General features: G+C 37.5%; 1 protein-coding gene across 18 annotated transcripts in view; it reads right to left on the bottom strand.

Annotated features, from left to right (window-relative positions):
• The window catches only part of ADD1 (adducin 1), a 67,144-nt gene that overhangs the window by 23,411 nt on the left and 24,054 nt on the right, over window positions 1-19,679 (bottom strand). For 14 of the 18 annotated variants that reach the window (XM_075148601.1, XM_075148606.1, XM_075148614.1 and 11 more), the window contains 8 exons: window positions 10,511-10,723; window positions 9,084-9,246; window positions 7,800-7,951; window positions 4,533-4,613; window positions 2,654-2,803; window positions 1,530-1,673; window positions 1,306-1,404; window positions 752-928 (listed from right to left, as the gene is read on the bottom strand). In XM_075148601.1, coding sequence (XP_075004702.1) covers window positions 752-928; window positions 1,306-1,404; window positions 1,530-1,673; window positions 2,654-2,803; window positions 4,533-4,613; window positions 7,800-7,951; window positions 9,084-9,246; window positions 10,511-10,705 — 1,161 coding nt within the window. In that variant the 5' untranslated portion in view covers window positions 10,706-10,723. The remainder of the gene's footprint in view (window positions 1-751; window positions 929-1,305; window positions 1,405-1,529; window positions 1,674-2,653; window positions 2,804-4,532; window positions 4,614-7,799; window positions 7,952-9,083; window positions 9,247-10,510; window positions 10,724-19,679) is intronic. The other 4 variants (XM_075148605.1, XM_075148612.1, XM_075148604.1 and 1 more) reach the window with 2 other exon arrangements.

The following is a 19,679-nucleotide window of genomic DNA, read 5'->3' as shown; positions in this document are numbered from 1 at the left end:
AGTGGATCCTGTCAGGGGCACATGCATCACATGACCATGAAGACCACACAAAGTCTACAAAGGAAAAAGATTAATTAAATCACAAATCAGAAGACTATGTCTGATTATTACAGCGACCATATTTTTTAGTATGTTCATTACCACTGTCTACAGTCACCACTTGGAGCCTTCTCACAGGAAAGGTATCATCTTTCCCATTAAAGCTGGATAGCAAATGCTGGTAGCTGGTCATTCATTACAGATGGGATTTTACTGAAACCATTTCATGTGAAGACTTTTATTTATTTATTTTAAGTCTGTCTCCTGAGCTCTTCCAGGTTCTATTAGAGTCTTACAAAGTCAAATCATGCTGGACCCTGCACCTGATAAAACATTAATGCTGTTTTACACATTTTGGGAGGGGATGGGCACAGAGGGGAGGACACAGACTAAGGAGTAGCAAGCACCACAGTACTCTCATTTGGAAGTGCCAAATCACACAAGTATCCCTTCTGATCTCACCAATAACTACCAGATTATGAATACAGAAGTAAATCTGCTATCTGCACAAAGGACACCTGAAGAATTCTCTGATGCTTTTCATACTGTCTCCTCCTCTGAAGGCCCTTAATCTTTGGGAAAGAACAGGTTGCAGGCTGTATAAACTACCCCACTACACGCAGCCCATTCTTTACTAATGTCTCTTATTGCAGCTTTTAAAATATTTTGTACGTTATCATATGAAACAATTAGACAAAAACACCTGCCTTACCAGATTATCGAGCATTCGCATAAGAGCTTCAAATTCCTGTTCGCCAATCTGCCATTTTGGATGGGATACAGTACCCTCACCTGCTGGAGACTCAGGGGAACGAGACTTGGCTTTATACTTTTCGGGATCTAAAAGCACTAAGTTGTCAGGTCCACCTGCACTGGCCAGGGTACGTACCTTAAAAACAATAAAGTTATCTTTTAGTTTCTTGGGGTTGGGGGGGACCCCCCCCAAAAAAAACCCCAAAAATTGACATCAGCAAACCAGAAGAAATCTACTTCATTTTAAAGGTAAATAAATTAACATACTTGTATAAAAGTTGTCTTAAGGCTTTGAAAATATCTCTGTTTTAATAGGCAGTATATATCAAATCAATGGTTCCAATACAGGATTTGAATATTGCTGGTTAAACCAATGTTTTGGATGTCCTCGCATAATATAATGATTTCAGTTAGTTTAAATCAACAGTTTAACCAGTAAAGTGCGCAACTATTAATCTGTTTGAAGGTTAATATAGCAGCATGTATTATTATATAACATACTAAAATTCTTACTTGAATCTCACAGGCAAGCACTAGATTATGAATATAGTAGAAAGCCTCCTCAACAGTCTCTCCAACTGATACTAAGCCATGGTTTCTGAGAATAAGGACCTAGAGAGACATTGCAAAGAAAGTTAACAGCAGTAAGGCAAGAGTTTTCTTGCTCTTGATTAAAGAACATACCTCCCCCACCCCCACACACATACTTTTCTTTAATTCCAGATATAGATACTGACCTTACTTTTAGGCCCCAAGTTTTTCTGAATAACCACCTTTTCTTCATCATCCACTAAAATACCATGGTAGTCATGATAAGCTACTTCCCCTAAAGAAAGTGCTTCAGGTGAAATTGGCAAGAGACCACACTTCATTGCAGAAACCTGAGAAATATTAAAACAACTAACTTAATTTCTTGCAACAGAAAAAAACGGAAAAAAATTAAGAGATTGTAATGATAAAAATTATAATTAAAAAAAAATATTTTTATACATTATATGTACGTGTCTGTGTATAGGCACATACAAGTGGTCTCATACTCCATCCCTAAAGCCTCTATTTTTTGCAACTTTTGAATTGGATAAAAAAGTCATATTCATCTTGGGTCTGACTCAGAACGGCTGCTTTTATACAACAACACCACCAGTATGAAAAGACTCAGAAGAAAAAAACCCACCAAACCCCAAAATCAACTGCATCCTTCATTCCTTTCACTCCACTCAGTTATTCCCCCTGCCGAAAAAGAAGGAATTTAGTGACGAACTTTGACATAGGTAATTCCGCAGCACTGCGAATAAAGTTAAGGAATATTTTTAAAGACTACTCTATAATTCACAGTTTTAGGAATCTGATCATTTATCCTTAAAATGGTTGTATCACTGCTGTTAATCAGTTAAAAAGAAAAAAAAATTAGAATATGAACTTTGAAATAGAGTCACCAGTTGACTCTCTCAAACTCCAAAAAGGTGAAACTGATTTGTAACCAGTTGCTCTAAATGAGACGTATTGGAGAAGTTTCAAATATTTAAGAAAACCTTGATAAATTATGCTTTACAAAACCAACAAAATATGCTAAAGCTCTTATGCCTCACTGTCAAAAGATATGGTCTTTTGTGGTAAAGGACACACAAATATGAAATACGTATTTTCCAATTATAGAGCTCACTTAACTGTCTGACCACTCATGTAACAACCAAATAGGGAGAATCTGATTGATTCAAACAGAACCACATATTTGAAGGCAGACTTAAAGGCTTTGTGCCCTACAAAAAGGAAGCAAATCTATGATTAAGGGGGACCCACCTATTTTCCAGTTGGGTGGGGTGGGGGGAAGAGGACAGATGACAAACTAAAAAGTGCTTACCGCTGCCCCTGCTGGCGTATGAATATGAACAATGCATTTAACATCAGGTCGAGCTGCATAAATTGCAGAGTGCAAAGTAAAACCAGCTTGGTTTACTCCCAAGTTAGTGCTTCCACGATCAACTACATCTCCCTGAATATTGATTTTAACCTGGGAACGAAAAGAATTAGTTTCATAAATTAATCAAGACTGCCATAAATCTGATTTAATTCAGCATCTAAGACTGAAGCTCTAAAATCAGATTTCTTTCAGTATTTTATTTTAACAAGTGTCAAAACGTGCACTATAAAGCTGTAGGTAGGTGACCAGGGTCCCGGCTTGAGATTAAGCTATCTGAAGAGGACATCAGGAACTACTGGATACGACATGAGAAATTGCTGCATGTAACAGGTAATGGTGCAAGAAGCTGACAAAAGTTTCAGACAGTGCTGTGACAAATGGCTGCAGTTCAGAGAGTTATTATGGAGTTATATAAGAAACTTGCAAACTTTACAGATACCTGAAGAGGAGTATTGGGACTTTTTGGGGAGTAGGTTCTTGAAAGGCCAGCACTGATACTACGTAAGGCTAAGGTAATAATATCATAAATACCGAATTTGGATATGGATGTAGCAAAACTGGAATAAAAGGGAAAAAGTAATTATGCATGGGTTGTTTATTTGGGAGAACAAGATCAGAGAAAATGGAGTTTCAAAGTGGAGAAGGGTAGAACAAGCATGGGAGAAATGGAGAGAAAGGGGCGATAAAGGGCCGGCCGTGTAAGCAGGCTGCTGGTCAGCATGCTCATCCGGCTAAGCTATGTGCCTTATCACTGTAGTCTATTTCTCATTAAATCCTGCTGTTAGCTATTTTCTGTGTGAACATGCTCTCTACTTTGTATGTGTGTGCATTTCACTACCTTCACGCAACCTTCATTCTCAAGGTACTTACATTCCTGATATAGAGATAAAAGCAGAAAACCTTAAAAAACAAAAACCCCAAAACACACAAAACACCCCCACAGAATGGCCCTTACCCTCTTCTAAAAATCTTGTAGTAACAAGAAAGGGCAGGTCTCAGTTTTCTCCATTCCTTTTCCTATAGCTTTTTCAATTAAAATTTTACAGATGGTTAAAGTGGAGTTATGTATGAAAGAGCCAACTTTACAGATAGCTGAGGGGGAGTATTGGGACCTTAAGGTGTCAAGAGCAACACAAGTTTGAAATGTTACTACTCTGAACATACTTACCTCACCTTTCTGCTAGAGGTTACTTACCTTACAGTGGCCAGGTGGAAAGAATAGTGTGAAAGTTTCTATTTTGTTTCAATGCAAGAGAGTCAACCACATTAACTCAAATTGCCTTCAGCAGCAGTGTAGACTAGACTGAAGATAAACGCTCACAAAATGCTTCCCACTAGCTAACAGCTAAGGGAGTTGTGTCTTCAGCTGCAACCATTAGATCTCAAAAACATAATTTATCTACACCCTCAGCTACTTACATCATTAAATGATGGCAACTAAATCACGTATCTGACACAATGTCTTGAAATTATAATTGGTTTGCATCATTTATGTCTGAAACACATACCGTTTCCTTCGACCAGCCTGACTCAACAGCCAACAGCTTTCAAGGGCATGATGTGATTAGCTATCCAAATGACCTGGCTCCTCCTCTACAGCTAGATCAACTGGAGGACACCTGGTGCCGAACATGTGCAAAGAAATCTCTCTCAAAGATACCTCAAGCTGTACCAAAACCAACCATGTTCAATAAAACTATTCTAAACATGTAACAGAGTAAAATATCCTCTAGGACAGAATTTAAACACTGACAGATATACAGACAGAGCAGATTCAGCTATTCGTATTTTACAGCTGTGAAAAACAGTAAGTGCTTACCAGACTAGATGCAGTGACTTCACTATAGAGGAGTCCAAAAGGTACAATGAGGAAGTGCTCCTGCTCAGAATTTACTCTGGCCTAAGGATAAAACAAGAGTAAAAGTTATTAAGAATATTTCATTAAAGCATACAAGAAGGCCCAAAAACATAAAAGTTACTTTCACCTCCCGAGCATGGAATGGGCAAGTATGCCTTTAACATATGCAATATGACTGCCATGTATGCTACAACAGATAATCAACATACAGGACAATAAATTAATTCATGCTGAACATGAGCTCATGTTGGTAGATACATGCCAGAGTCCTTTAGATTGGTGGAAGGTAGTAAATCCTTAGATCCTATGGTAATGACAACTAGACTACTGTGGATAAAAGGAATGATACTGAGAGAAGTGGGGGGAAAAAAGTTACTTTTTTTTTTTTTTTTAGAAGAATGAGTTTATACCCCAACTGTATTTCTACCCTAGTAAAACAGAACATATGAAATAGAAGTGTGTGAGAAAACACAAGAATTTTGGCTCACAGATCTAAAACATCTTGATGCTGAGAAGGGTTTCATCACCAATGCTGGTGCCACGCGAGACATCTGTGAGCGGTACAGCACACTTGTAGGTTTTCTGCCGAGTATCCTGACCCCCACTTATGTTTTTGCTCTTTTGTCTAATTCACACAAGCAGGAGTTTATAGTACAAAAATAATTCTGACTTCAAACCATTCACATCTTGGAATGCATCTGTTTAAAGCCCGTACAATGAAAAGTACAGGACATGTAAGTAGTTTAGGTGTCTCTCAATGGAGAATTAAAAGGCTTCAAATGTATTACTGGACACATGAGACAACTCCCTATTTTGCTATTAGTCTACCCAGTTTTTGTGTTTGTTTGGCTTTTTTTTTTTACTGTTTTTAAAATTTTATTTATTTATGAGTTTTCCATTTCCCTGAGATGCAGCTACTTTATGCTCCCTCATGTCTTCTACTACTTGCAACATTAAATACATATATACTTTGATACAGTTCTACTGCAGGGAAAAAAGTTTCTAAAATCAGTAGTTATCAGTCATCCAAAAGCTTCTAGTAAAATCTAGCTTCCTTTTCAACCAGCTGGTAACATGCTATAGCATAAGAGCCTTAAAGTTAGTCAAGTTAACCTATACTTATGAGTCACCAAAATAGTTCTCCATTATAGATGTGTAAATGTTCTAGAATATCTTTTACTTATTTATGCAAGACAAAGAACTGGTATTATTCAAAATGCCCCAAAAGCTAATCATAAAGCTCAAGCATAAGATAAACAAGCAGCAAGACTCACAAACCACCTTACTTTAGGATTAGATCCAATAAGCTTGTGGCCTCAAAGCAAACCAAGACTTGGTGAATGATGTGTACCTTCTGTAAACCTGTAATCTCAAATTCTGCCTAACCCGGGAGGCACCCAAGTTTACTCTACATTACTGTACTTGACATGAAAGCTCTTGATGCTCTGTAATTTTGCCTCTATGTCAGGACAGCACCAGTCTGAACAATTCCACACACAGCAGCTGTCAGCGATTGATAAGGATCCAGAAAAGCAAAGATACTCCACCCCATTCCCTGATATGCCCAGATTGGCGTACGCTCTCATATCCTCACAATTCCTTTCTCCTCTAACACACAGGCTTATGCCCCTCACAGAAGGCTGTTGTATCTTTTCTCTTACTCAAAAAGTGCACTGGCAGCTTTTAACTTGAATGCAATCAATCATCTAGTAATTATAGCATTCACTCCCAAAAAACTGAAAACCTGGAGTCAAACTCCAACTCTGCATGAAGTGGTAGGCATTCACCACATTCCAAAGCAGTGCCTTACTACCACACTACTACTTAATGTATGGGTATACAGAACAAATATAAATATAACAACCTGGTTCTATATCAGCTTCTGAAGGTAAATTATATCTACTAATGACCTTTTAGAATGCTATTTACTGGAGGAGTTTATAAAAGACGGGTGAACTACGACTTGTGATTGCCAGTAACCAAGAGCTTTCCAGTACCACTTTTCCCTTCAAAACTGTCTAAAATACTTTCAGAATCTCATACTCCAAGTGCTTTGACTGTCTTCCACCTCAACTGGTATCACCATTATCTAATCTTCCTGTGCTTCCCCCCACCAAAAGAAAGCAAACTTGAGGCATTCCACCCCAATCACATGCCCTTGCCTTAACCACTTCCCTAGGCATGCCGCTTTTCATTACATTTACTTTTTTATCTAAATGCATAAACATTCCCAGGGCTGAACTTCACACTAGAAAGCCATCTCCACACCTGCCTGCCTAGTAATCTTTTTACCGCATTAATGTCCCTTGTACAAAATCAATTTGCCTGTCACGTATGAAAAATCAGGGGGCAGCACAGAGTTGTTTACAAGAACCATTATGTTGGATACATACCCTTACTAAAGGAACCACACGATCTAACGAACATTGCCTTGATCCTATGCCTACCCATATGATTTATCATCTTCATCGGTTCACAAATAATATACCTTGACATCTCAAAAAGCAGCAATAATAAAATTACTGTATCTCATCCAGACTGCAACTAGAAGAACTGAAAATACATAAAGGACAACCTCTACTATATAGAAAAAAAACAATTCAGCTCTGTTAGAAAAACAATTGACTGGGTTGCACACCACAGCTGTGACTTTACTCATGAGACTCATGTTGATCATTCTTCTGGCGTATAAAACCTCCTTGATTTGACCTCCTTGTCATTATTTTTATGGATGCCAGCGATTACTCAGTCACACGGAAAATTGTTGGCACACTGCATTAAGCTAAGTAGTTCGCTTGTGTTCAGAAATACTGTGGCTTCTTTTTCAAAAAGGTTGGTACCTTGAATTATAAAATTCAACTGAATGACTAATAAGAAGATATTTTAGCACTTAGCAAGAAAACTAAGACATGACCTTGCAGAATAATACATACAATTATTCAAAGCATTTAAGATACTACAAGACTTGAGTCTTTCAGGAATCTTAATTTCATCATAAGAACTTTCATGTACACTCTCTTAAGACTCTATTCAGGCTATGGTAGCTGACATCCAAGCTGTTCCAGTTCTTATTCTTGAGATGCAATGTCAAGTCTCTTCACTATTATAGTGCTTTCAATACCACTTTGCTCCTCTTCCACACAAAGAGAAAATGACAGATGGGTGAGGGAAGCAATTCTCTTGTATGTTAAAACAATTGGTTCAGTTATCTGTTTATTCAATACTCACTGTTATATGATTGTAAATAAGCTGAGACCAGCCAAAGAGATCTGCTAATCTGTAGAAAGCTGCCAATTTACACCGTAACAACTTCTCCCCTTTTTCATAAGCAATGGAATCTGATCCTCTCAGATCATTCACCGGTGTCACCATGCCAAGACCTGAAAAGCAGAAGGGGTGAAAAACCACAAGGGGGGCTGCGTTCAACATCAGTTAAAACCTAACAATACGCACCACTATTATAGTGGTTGTTCTTACTAGTTTATACCAACATATTAACCCAAGGAATGGATAGCAAACTTTAATTACTATAATGTCATAGTTTGCATTACACAAATATGACGACAGTCTTGGACAAGGTCATTTATCTTCAGTAGACTCAGCATTTGTTTCCTTCCTTAATATTCATTAGTGCTAAGGAGCCAGTACGTTCCTTAGCAAAATCTTTTTTTTCCTCTCTCAAACTAATGATTGTCTGTAAAATACAACTTCATTGTTAACAGAAAAATGTAACCCCAAATATTCCACTTTTTGAGATACATGATTTGGTATTCCTGAAAAGGAGAATTATACATCTAAAAAAATGCACACAAGTTCATTTAATTAGGAAACATTAAGTACAAGCTAGAGAGAGGAGGATTATGGTAAATAATTACAAATACTGTAGTTCTAGTTACAGTGCAATTAGAAATGTGGTTAAAAGCAACTGTCATAAAGCAGAACCAGGCCATGCTACAGTTTAAACTACAGATTTATTTTGGAGCACAGGCAAGGATTTATATTATCTTAACACAAAACCTGTGAGTACACGCATTTGCACATTTTGGTTTTTGTTTTCCTTCTTTGTTTTGCCTGCTAATGTTTCTTGTCTACAGCTTCACTTCACAGAAGAATGCTGCAAACAGTATTTCAGTGGCAAAAATAATTAGTTTCTGAAGACCTTCACTGTTATTAGACTATTAATGAGTATTTCATTTTCCTGCAGACAATCCATGTGGTAAACATTGGCAACATTTAAATCTTTAAATTTTTTACTGCTGCTGACTTATCAGGCTTACTTTTCAATTAAGATACCATACTTGAAATAGCTTTTGATATAAATTATATACATGAATCACATTGCATATCACTGTGGCATTAGAAACTAATCAATCATTTTATGTTTGCAATGTTCTGTGAGCAGAACAGGGTAGCATTTGAACTTCACAGCACTTTTCATTTCACTCACACTGTCTTCATTTTAAGCCTTTCAAAAAAGAAGAATTCAACTATTATAAATTAAGGTGCACTCACTCATGTTCAACGCAGCCATTCCACCTTGTGGTGCTGCAGGGTAGACATTTGGTACATTTGTTGTCATGAAATCCGCAATCTGCTGTAAAGCCAATAAACCTGTTGGGTTCTTCCCCTTCTTAAATTGTTCCTGGATCATAGATTCCAGTTCTTCACAAAAAGCCTAGCAACAGGACATTGCATATTGTAAAGCATATTCAAATGAATGTCAACCTTTCATACACAGCTTCTTTTTAGCACTTAGATGGAAACATTCTATACCTCTTCTGAAAAACAGCTCAGGGCAGAATTACTGGATGCATAATGTTACTTGAAAATGTTGCCCTCTGGAGCTCCAATGATAAGAGTCACTTATTTTTTTGTGAATGGAAATTCCAGCATTCTCTCTTCAAGTAACACCAAAACTCACTGAGCCTACTAATATGATTTCTGGAAGAAGGAGCAGATGTACAATCGAATTGAACACAAAACATGAAAGGAAAAGTAGTAGAACCAGAAAAGAGAAAGAAAATTATCAGTGTGGCTCACTGAGAGAACTCAGAGCCAAGAAGATATCCAGGAACACAGGAAGGAATAACCATTGAATTTTTAAAATATGTTTAAACAAGGGGTGGTTTACTTTTTTCCTGGTTGGTTTTTTTGGGGTTTTAACTTTGAAAGGAAGTAAACAGGATTTTTTACTATTGCTGGTAGCTGCTGCTTTTGGCAAGAACACTGGAATTTGTACTGAAAGAGAAGTATTCCAATCATTAAGTGAATCTAAATAGAATGGGTTGATTTCACATGGAAAAACTAAATATACCACTACATCCCTATTCTTAATGAAGTCATGTCATGAAATGTTTTGTTATCTAAAGTCACCCATCAGTGATTACAAAAGGAACAAATGTTATGAGAGAAATTTTGTGTACTTTCTCCCTGAGGGAAACATCTTTAATATTACATTTCAATCATTCATAGTTTATTATTGTGCACCCTTTCAGTAAGAGATATATAAAAATATTTCATATGTCAGAATCATGCATGAAAAACTGAGCACAGGACAGACCTGCCTTGCACAAGCTACTCTTAGAAGAGTTACTTAAATTAAGTGTTTAAATGAATATTAAATACATGAAACAAGTGGAAAAACGTCTGACCAGGACTAGATGGACAATACGAAAACAATGTTGATGATTACACAGAGAATTTTACACAGAGAATTCTGAAAGCAAGACTGAGGAACTGCTTCATGAGTAGACAATAAAAATTCAACCAGATAACATAAGGAAAAATTAGGCTACAATTAGGATACTTTAGAAGAAAGGCCAACTAGAAAAAAGATCAAATGGATCTAAGATACCACAAATTTCTCCAATTCCATAGGGATATTAAAAATAGAGATATTAAATTTATCACTTCAAAGTTGGAGCATTTTCTTTTCTTACTGGGCTTTGAAGAATCATGGAGACTCTCTTCTTCTGTTCCATCATGTTAAAATCCTGGCGAAGGTCAGGTGCCATATTCCTCTCTCTCAAATAATCTGGATTATTTTCATCAACTCGATCAAAGTATCTCTCTTTATGAGGGGCTGTTGTTGGAGGTGGTGAAGTCACCACCCCCACACCAGAATCACCATTCATAGCACAGTTTTAAGGAACCTACGAAGAGGGGACAGAGAAGAGGAATAAATAAATCAAGCAAGGAAATAAATCAAGAACTTCATACGTGTTTCTTGTTTCAGAGTAACAGTTCAAATCCATCTAAAATTAGCATGGCTTCCCAAACACAGAAACCATGTTTACGCAATTGGATAGCAGTATTTTAGAGGAGAAAAAAGATTTTAAAATAGAAGATTAGAAAAGTAGGCTAACAATATGCAAAGTCAAATATGCTACATACATACATGCTACACAAAACTAATACAAGAGTTCTCATTTAAACCACCTCCAGTTCTTTAAACTGTCTACACAGCTTGATTTTCAGAAGCATGGAAGTCCTTCAAACCTTCTTACAGACAATGACAGAGAAGTTCAAGGCACATGAGGTCTAAACTCTTTTTTTTTTTTTTTAAAAAACTTAAGAAGTTAAAGCAGACATAATGAAAAAATGAAAAGAATATTGTACAAATCAGAATTTAAATCATTACCGGAAATAGGATATTACACATGTTCATTAATATGAAGAATCAACCCCACCAAAACATGCTCAGATTATGAACACATTTCTGGAGACAAACTCAGAAATACTGACTCTACAACCTGAGGCATGTTTTTCATGAATATATTCATTTTAAGTGCATTCAACACTATGCACATCACTACATTAGCATGTGGGTTTTGGAATCTGGAAAGCATATACACAAACACTACCCCCACCCACTGGTCAGGGTTTATTTCAGTTTTACATGTGGTAATCAGCAATTGCACGTATCTACTAGAAAGGCTGAAAACTCAGCTGGTATTGCTCATACACACATCCTTCTTTCACTCACAAAAATCCCTTTGAGCAACATCATCCAAGTTTTCTGGGCACAATATTATAACCTTCATTCCAAAATCCTTTTTAAAAGATTTTTTTGAAGCCTTCCACTAACAAGCAACCAGTTCAATAAAGCCACCCTTGCAACACCTTAAGACTCAAACCTCTAATTCCTGATCACCTGACATATCAACTTAAAATTAAGCTTTTTCAGAAAAGATTTATTTTCTTTGCATATCGTACATGATTAAACAAAATGTCACTAACACAAGCTGTACTTCACTGAACTATAATAAGAATATTTAACTCTGAATGGCTTGCTAGTTCAGCAAACTGCAATTATTTACATTACACACAAAACATGCAAGATTGAAATCCCTTGCCATCATGACATTTAGCAACTTTACTATGAAAATGAGCTGAGAGAAGCTAGTAGGTCTTTTCCTGGAGGTGAAAAAATAGATAAAGAGAATAAAGTAGCAGAATCTAGCTCCCTGTCCCAGTAAGACAGAACTGATTAATCATACCAATTTAAATTCAGGGTTCACACAGTAAGGAGAACCCTGATTTAAACAAGTCAATTTCATTATGCATCTTCAGTTTTGCAAGGATTAGTACCATTAAAATCTGCTGATACTATAAAGTCATCACAATTCTTTTTGCTATGTAGTAGGAAAGACTGTATGTATCTTCATTTAAGCAATGATCAATCTTCTACATGTTATAATTAGTAAATTTTGACATATGTCTATATTCTTTTACTATTTTTAGATCTTTCTTAATGACTAGTCTTAAACTCTACTTGCTTGTGGATTTTAATTTGATTAGGAATTTACTTGCATATTTATTAGCTAAAACCACCCCAGATGTGGAACCACACAGAAAAAGGCAAGTTTACATAAATTATTTTGAAATGCAGATTATGTTAAAATCATTGTGATTGTGAAGAAAATTACCTACTTTAAGACTTCAGAATTAGCAGATCTCATCCTCTTTAATTCTTACATTAGAAAAGAAGTTTCAAAACTCAGCTGGTTTCTCATTTCAGAATGAACAAATCACTGAACTGAGACAACAACGAGCAGAAGAAAAGTATTTTCCTTGACTCTGCAGAAGAGGATACTACTGTCAAAATCTATGTTAAACTTGAGTGTCTTAAGTGCTTAGATGCTCAGTGATTTCTACCCATTGAGTTGCTAAATAAACACACACAGACATCTCTGCACTGTTTGAAGTATTTCATTTTAAACCAATCAGTTTAGGCTTTAAAAGTCATGGTCAGATCTTTTCTTTCTTTTTTTTTTTTCTTACTTCTTTAGAGTAAGCACATACACACATATTTATTATTATAACTTCTTTTAATTCCTAGCTTTCCTCCACCCAGGGAGAAATATACAGTATAGTGAGAAGAAATAATGCTTTTATCCGCATGGAAAACCTTTTAAGGTAGACCTAGAAAGTTTTAAACAGGCGAAGTTATAGCAAAGGAGCCACCTCTCCTTTGGCAGCTTCAGATCCCTAACACACACCCTCTAAGTTCTCTTTCTCACCACAATCTCCAGCCTGCACCATCTGCCATTTCACACCCCAAAAATGCTTTCGAAGGCCCACTACCCACTTTCCACAACCCCTCTTCTGAGCTCTATTAGCTATCCTGATGCCTCTAGATTCAGGTTTTTGCTGAAAAATGACAGTTTGCAGATCCAAACATATGGCTTACTGTCTTACAATAATAGCTTACTTGGCCCAATCTAAGACTAAACTTCACCACCCTCTGCTTATCACAAGGAATCAGAGACTTCAGAAACAGCACAAGGGCAAGCCCACAAATAAAGACAAGCCGATCCACTCAAATAGTTCAGAATTTATACCGCATTATGTTGAGTATAGCCCCAATTTACTTCAAAGCAAACCATGGGAAAACTATCAAGTTCATGCTTACCACCACCACCAAAGAACAATGGCCCACTCCTGCCTGCTGAAGCATTCAGCTTCCAGAATATATTTGTTTAATGTTGCACCTTGTGTATATGTTATGTGCAGTCTTATTTAAAGAAGAGTGTACACACATCTGCAAACATAATTTTGCATTTAATTATTTACACTAATTCCATCTTATTTTCAGAGTACCAAAAGCTATTTCCAAATGAATTATATACATAATTACATCTCTTCACTGTTTCTTACTCACACTGGAAAGAAGCTAGTCCCTAACAGCCTGCACAGGCAACATTACAATGGGATCACAGTGTCCTGCCAAAGTTGTATTACTCCTTCACCCAAGTGTAAGATGGCATTCAAGAAGGTCCTGGGAAGTTATTACTGCTTCACCACTATGTAGCAGCAATGATTTTACAGGAAATCCACTGTTTAACATTAAGTGATCATTTTATATTTAAGGTTAAATATCAGTTTCATAGCTCAGTTTTGTAGATATCCAAAATTAATGGCACTCCCCCGCAAGGTCTAGTAATTAACTGTTTTAATGTAACTGTTAATAGTAATTGTTTATTTTAATGGCTGTCAGCTACTGATGATAAAGGTATGATTTCTGAATCAGAAACAGACGTGTTTGACAACTTTTTGCACAAGCCATTGAAATTTATTTATGAGTTTCCTTGGAAGACCTTTGGGAGTAAGGCATGATGAACTCTCCAGTAAGAGCTTCAGTAATATGGATACTGATAAATAAATAAAAGGATTCTGAACAATTAAGCTGAACACACACTGGGGAATGGCCAATGGTTCTATAAACTGAAAAGTCACATTGAAAAATCACAACAGGCTGCCCAGGCAGTAAAAAAAGAAAAAATTAAGACCGTCTTCAGTACAGACAGTTCCTTTCCGATGTAGTGTACTACAGCCCCCAAGTAAGATAAGCTGTAATGTCAAAGGACTTTTTGCCATGATAAGTGTTTTTATGCGAGAGCCTGTTCTAACACAACTATGTCAGAAAAAGCCACACCCTTAACTGAAAAAGCCGAGGCTGGAAAACATAAGAGCATAAAAAGCCCTTCTCTAAAGCAGCTATTTTCAAATACAAAGAGACAGTCAGATGGAACAGCATCTATTACTGGGAGCGGGGGGGGGGAATAATCGTAAAATCCAAATCACACTTCATAGTAACTGAAGCAATTAGATCCATTCTTCTAATACGTATGTACGTATAAACACTAGAAATTTCAATAAACCACCACATCAAATGAGAGCCACCAAGCCAACTCACAGTATATTGTATTTATAACAGGGCACGCGTATGTGTATGCATGTACTATAAACGAGTTGTTCATGAAATACATTTTTTGTCAGGAAACCAGCTTTATAAAATTTATAGTGCATTTACTGAGCACTGTTTACAAAAAACATTCTGAAATTAGTATTAATATTTCAGGTTACTTTTATCTTTCAAAATCCCCTTCCTCCCCATTCTTTTCTAACCCAAGAGAGTTTCATCACAGGATTCACCTAAGAGGAAGTGGTGTTACAGAGTTTAGTTTAAACAAAAGAAGAAAGTTTTAGAATAGGAATGCCATAAAATCGTTCATGTTAACATCCAGAAAGAAGAAAAATCTCAATTTTTAAACAGCTTACATTCCTCAGTACTCAATCTGTAGAGTTAGATGATGCACATATAGTTAAATAAATTTAAACAGGTAAGACAGTGAATAATAACCAATAAGAATCTACAATAACTTAAGGGCACATTAAAAAAAACCCTTAAATCTAAAAAATGATACAAAGTAATTTAAAAAAACAACACTGGATTTGGGTTGGGATCTCGCTGCAGTTAATAAACATATTTAAAACTTTAATATTACACTTATTTCAATACCTGGAAGTTGGGACAGATCTGGTTGTTTAAAGGTTCTGTGTTTCTCACCTGAATCATCATAACGAATATTATGGGAACCTTGAGAAGATTTAAAATGTCTCACAACACGCATACTAGCAGGGACCAGCTAACTACATTTCTTGGAGGAAATGAATTTTTGCAATCACTTAAAGGTTGGTTTTGTTTTGTAATAACTTGTAACGGGTTATTTTTTGCTTCTCCACACCCAGAGGAAATTGTTTTTACTAATCTAAAGACTCACTGCCACCAAAGGACTGAGCACACCTCTTCACACCAATGCAGCGTTAAGTCTGCTGAGGCCAATTCAGAATAAAAATACACTCTGAGAAGCAGGAAGGAGGTTGTGACAAGAAGACAAGGGAACCTAAAAGACTTCTAAAAAATGTAAAATACACTGCCAACTCTAAGACAGCACATGCAAAAAAAAACGCCTACAGTTTTTTGTTTTGTTTTGTTTTTTAAGTTTAGGAGAGTTATCTGATCAAAACTTTACAAAATCAAGTCATTTCAGAGAAGGAAAAAAACCAAAACCAAAAACCTGCCCTCTTCCTGCTAGCTTACAATTTCTCTGTACAATATAACATGCAAGCAAAACATTTGTATGGGACCTTGTGTCAAATTTGCAAACTAAATGAGCAGCACCACTTCTCAACTGTCGATACAATCCCAGTCACTAGCAACAAAGATTGAGGGTACCCATTTCCAGAACGTATAGCTTCTGAGATCTATTTTGACAATGATATAGTAATTTGCTTTGTATCCATTTTTTTTTCTGACAGTTCTTTCAACAAGTTATCTCCTCTCACACCAGAGCTATGCCATGAAGTCTAACAGAGGTGAAAACAGATTTGACGAGAAGTTACTCGGGAAGGAACAAGGAGGTAGCAAAACAAATTAAAATAAAATAACTTGTTTTCTTTACTTTGTGCAATCAACAGTCTTTGAGGAGTAAAAGTTGCCTAAAAGGCTCATGTAAGTGACAAGTCAGGCAGTGTGCTGGCAGAGGGAGTGAAGGGAGCTCTATTTTGGATGCAAACAAAAGGACGGGAAAAAATAGAGAAAAGACAGGGTAGTTTTATGGCCCAGGAAAGGGAGCCAGGGGGTCTGCGGAAAGCTACAGAGCTGAAATTACTACACAGGGAAGTCATGAGGTGAGAGGAGGGAGGAAGAGGAAGGGAAAGGGCCAGGCAGCACTGGGGTGGTGCAGCACTGTGGGCAGCAAGAAACCCAAGAGGTAACTGAGCCAGACTGAGTTTGCGTGAAAACTGAGTTGGTGGGGAGATGGCGAGGAAGCAGAACATCCACCTACAGAAAACAAGGTTTCATTATCACTGGGTGTCTGAAAAAAACAACCTGTTTATAAATTTGCACTCTTACCACTTCACTCAATATTCTGGTACTTTCTGTATTTTTTCCAGTTTTTCTCTACTTTAGAGTAACATTTGCCAAACTTGCTCCTTAAAAAATTAATATAACTTTGTAATAGGGAAATTATTTATGATTTGCACTACAATTTCCATCATTTTCAGCAAGAACATTTTGGCACCAATGACACTGGATTTGTTCTTGCCATTTCAAATGTTTCCTACTGAACTTTTAAAGGGAAAAGCTGGCACTATCTTAGGAAGTCTAAGAACAAAGAAAGTAAATCATGACTGTACTACTTACTAGACAACGTACTTAACATCACAAACAATTATATTCTTTTTTAGCAAATGTTCCTAGCTCACGCGTCTTCAAAATTTCCTCTGCTCTTTGTTTTCAAACAGGAAGAGACTATTTCACGAACAAGAACAGTTATTTATCTTGCACTGAATGCAGGCACCATCATCTTGCTTATTAACAGAGATGCTGCAAGTTAAATACAGGACTCTAAAAATACAGAGAAATCAAACAAAAAGTTTATCTGACCAAAAGTATTGCATTTTATATCTGTAATATCATGCCTCAGTATTTAAGACGGTAGTTCAAGAAACAAACCGTGTTAGAGAACAAAGAAAAGAAAAAAAAAATTAGACCAAGTCACAAAAGCTTCCTTGGAATCAATCTACTTTGTCAGCAATTATTTCTCATTTTCACCTTCTCCAAAACACCGAAATCAGAAGCCTAGCACAGTGGGCTGTGAGTGATCACAAGGTTACATTACAGAACTGGCAAAAATTCATTTGGGCAATCTTGAGGCCTCAAACCGTACAAAACAATGAACATTTATATCAGTTTTTAAGACACAGTATTACTTGTCTACTGAAGGTCATCAACATTTCTTATTATATTATTTCCAATACTTACATTTTAAAAATCTCTTAAAATGATTAACAAAGTTAGAAACCTGCTTCGAATTAGACCTAAAATTCCAACTACTTATGAAGGGCAAGAATCTATGTAACAGAACTGTCAAAACAGCAGTTGCTGTAGGCCTTTTACCAAAAAAACACACACCCCCTCCAAAAAAAAAAAACCAGCTTGGAAAGTATGTATTTTAAGAAACAAAACTTCAAAAAGCACTTCTGGTAACCTGTTAATAATCAGGTTTTCTAGGCTGCTGTGTCAAGAGAACACTTAGGATATCTATATGAGGTTGTAGAACAATGTAATTGTTGTCTAGCTTTACCAAAGCCAAATGAAGCAGGTGACTGGGAAAAGCCAGCGTGGATTTACCAAAGGCGAATCACGCCAGACTAACCTGATCACCTTCTACAACAAAATAAATTTTCTGTCAACATGAGGAGAGCAGTGGATATTGTTTACTCGTACTTCAGCAAAGTATTTGACACTGTTTCCCACAGCCTTCTCCTGGACAAACTGGCAAGATACAGATTTGATAGGTGGTCTGCGAGACGGGCAAGAAACTGGCTCACGGGTCACACGCAGAGAGTGGTGATCAATGGTTTTTACTCAGGCTGGCAGCCTGCCACAAGTGGGGTCCCCCCAGGGATCAATACTGGGCCCCACACTGTTCAACATCATCACAAATGATCTGGGCGATGGGATTGAGAACACCACCACCAAGTTTGCTGATGACACCAAACTGGGTGGTGAGGTGGACATGTCAGAAGGGAAAGCCATCTTACAGAGAGACCAGGACAGGCTGGAAGAGGGAGCTAGCAAAGAACAGTATGGAGTTTAACAAAGACAAGTGCAAGGTCCTGCAGCTGGGACGACACAACCAAAGAGCCCAGTGCAGGCTGGGACCTGTGTGGCTGGGGAGCAGCCTTGCTGAAAGGGACCTGGGGGTCCTGGTGGACAACAAGCTGAACAGGAGTCAGTAGTGCGCTGCTGCAGCAAAGAAGGCAAATCGGACCCTGGGCTGCATCCGCAGGGGCATTACTAGCAGAGATAGAGATGTGATCATCCCAATCTACCAAGCGCTTGTCAGGCCACACCTGGAGTAGTGTGTCCAGTTCTGGTCTCCATAATTCAAGAAAAGACACAGACAGACTGGAGAGAGTCCAAAGGAGGGCCATGAAGATGATCAAAGGCTGTAGAACCTGCTCTTATGAGGAAAGGCTGAAGAAGTTAGATCCTTTGTCCCTGGAGAAGAGAAGGCTCGGGGGACCTCACCACAGTATTCCAGTACATAAAGGGTGGCTACAAAAAGGATGGAGGTTCTCTCTTCGCAAGGAGCCACATGGAGAGGACAAGGGGCAACAGGTACAAGTTGCACCAGGAGAGGTTTCATCTCGATATAAGAAAGAAATTTTTTACACTGAGAACAATCAATCACTGGAACAGCGTCTCCAGGGACGTGGTAGAGTCCCTACCGCTGGAGGTTTTCAAGACACAACTGGGCAGGGTGTTAGATAATGTCATCTAGGCTCCCCTTCCCATGACACGTTGGCCCAGATCATCTTTCGAGATCCTTTCCAGCCTGGGCTGTTCTATGTTCTATGATTCTACATAGCGTAAGCCCACATAAAATCTAAGCCAGAATTTAGCTGGGCAGATTCAGCTGGAATATGGTTCAAATACAGCTGTCTAAGTTCTGCAGAAGTTTCAATATATATGGCTCAGAATACATAATTCCATCCTTGCAAACAGAAGAGGGGAGAAGCCAGCATTAAAACTACACTAGAAGCCAAGATACAGAAAGGTAACTTCCCTCCTTTTAATAGAGGATTTAAAAGACCAAGAGTATAAAACTTTTAGAAACAGTAATCATTCGCCTCCCCTCCCTGACCTGGAAAAGCATTGTCTCCCAGAGATCAGACTCCGCAGGAAGCTGAGAAAGACGCACAAGGAGGAACAGGGCAGCATACAACATTATTCCTCCCCTCAGCAACTGG

Source organism: Calonectris borealis, chromosome 4 (genome assembly GCF_964195595.1).
Source record: "Calonectris borealis chromosome 4, bCalBor7.hap1.2, whole genome shotgun sequence".
NCBI classification, from domain to species: domain Eukaryota; kingdom Metazoa; phylum Chordata; class Aves; order Procellariiformes; family Procellariidae; genus Calonectris; species Calonectris borealis.
The sequence above is the reverse complement of the archived record's forward strand: the minus strand, read 5'-3'. Positions and strand labels throughout refer to the sequence as shown.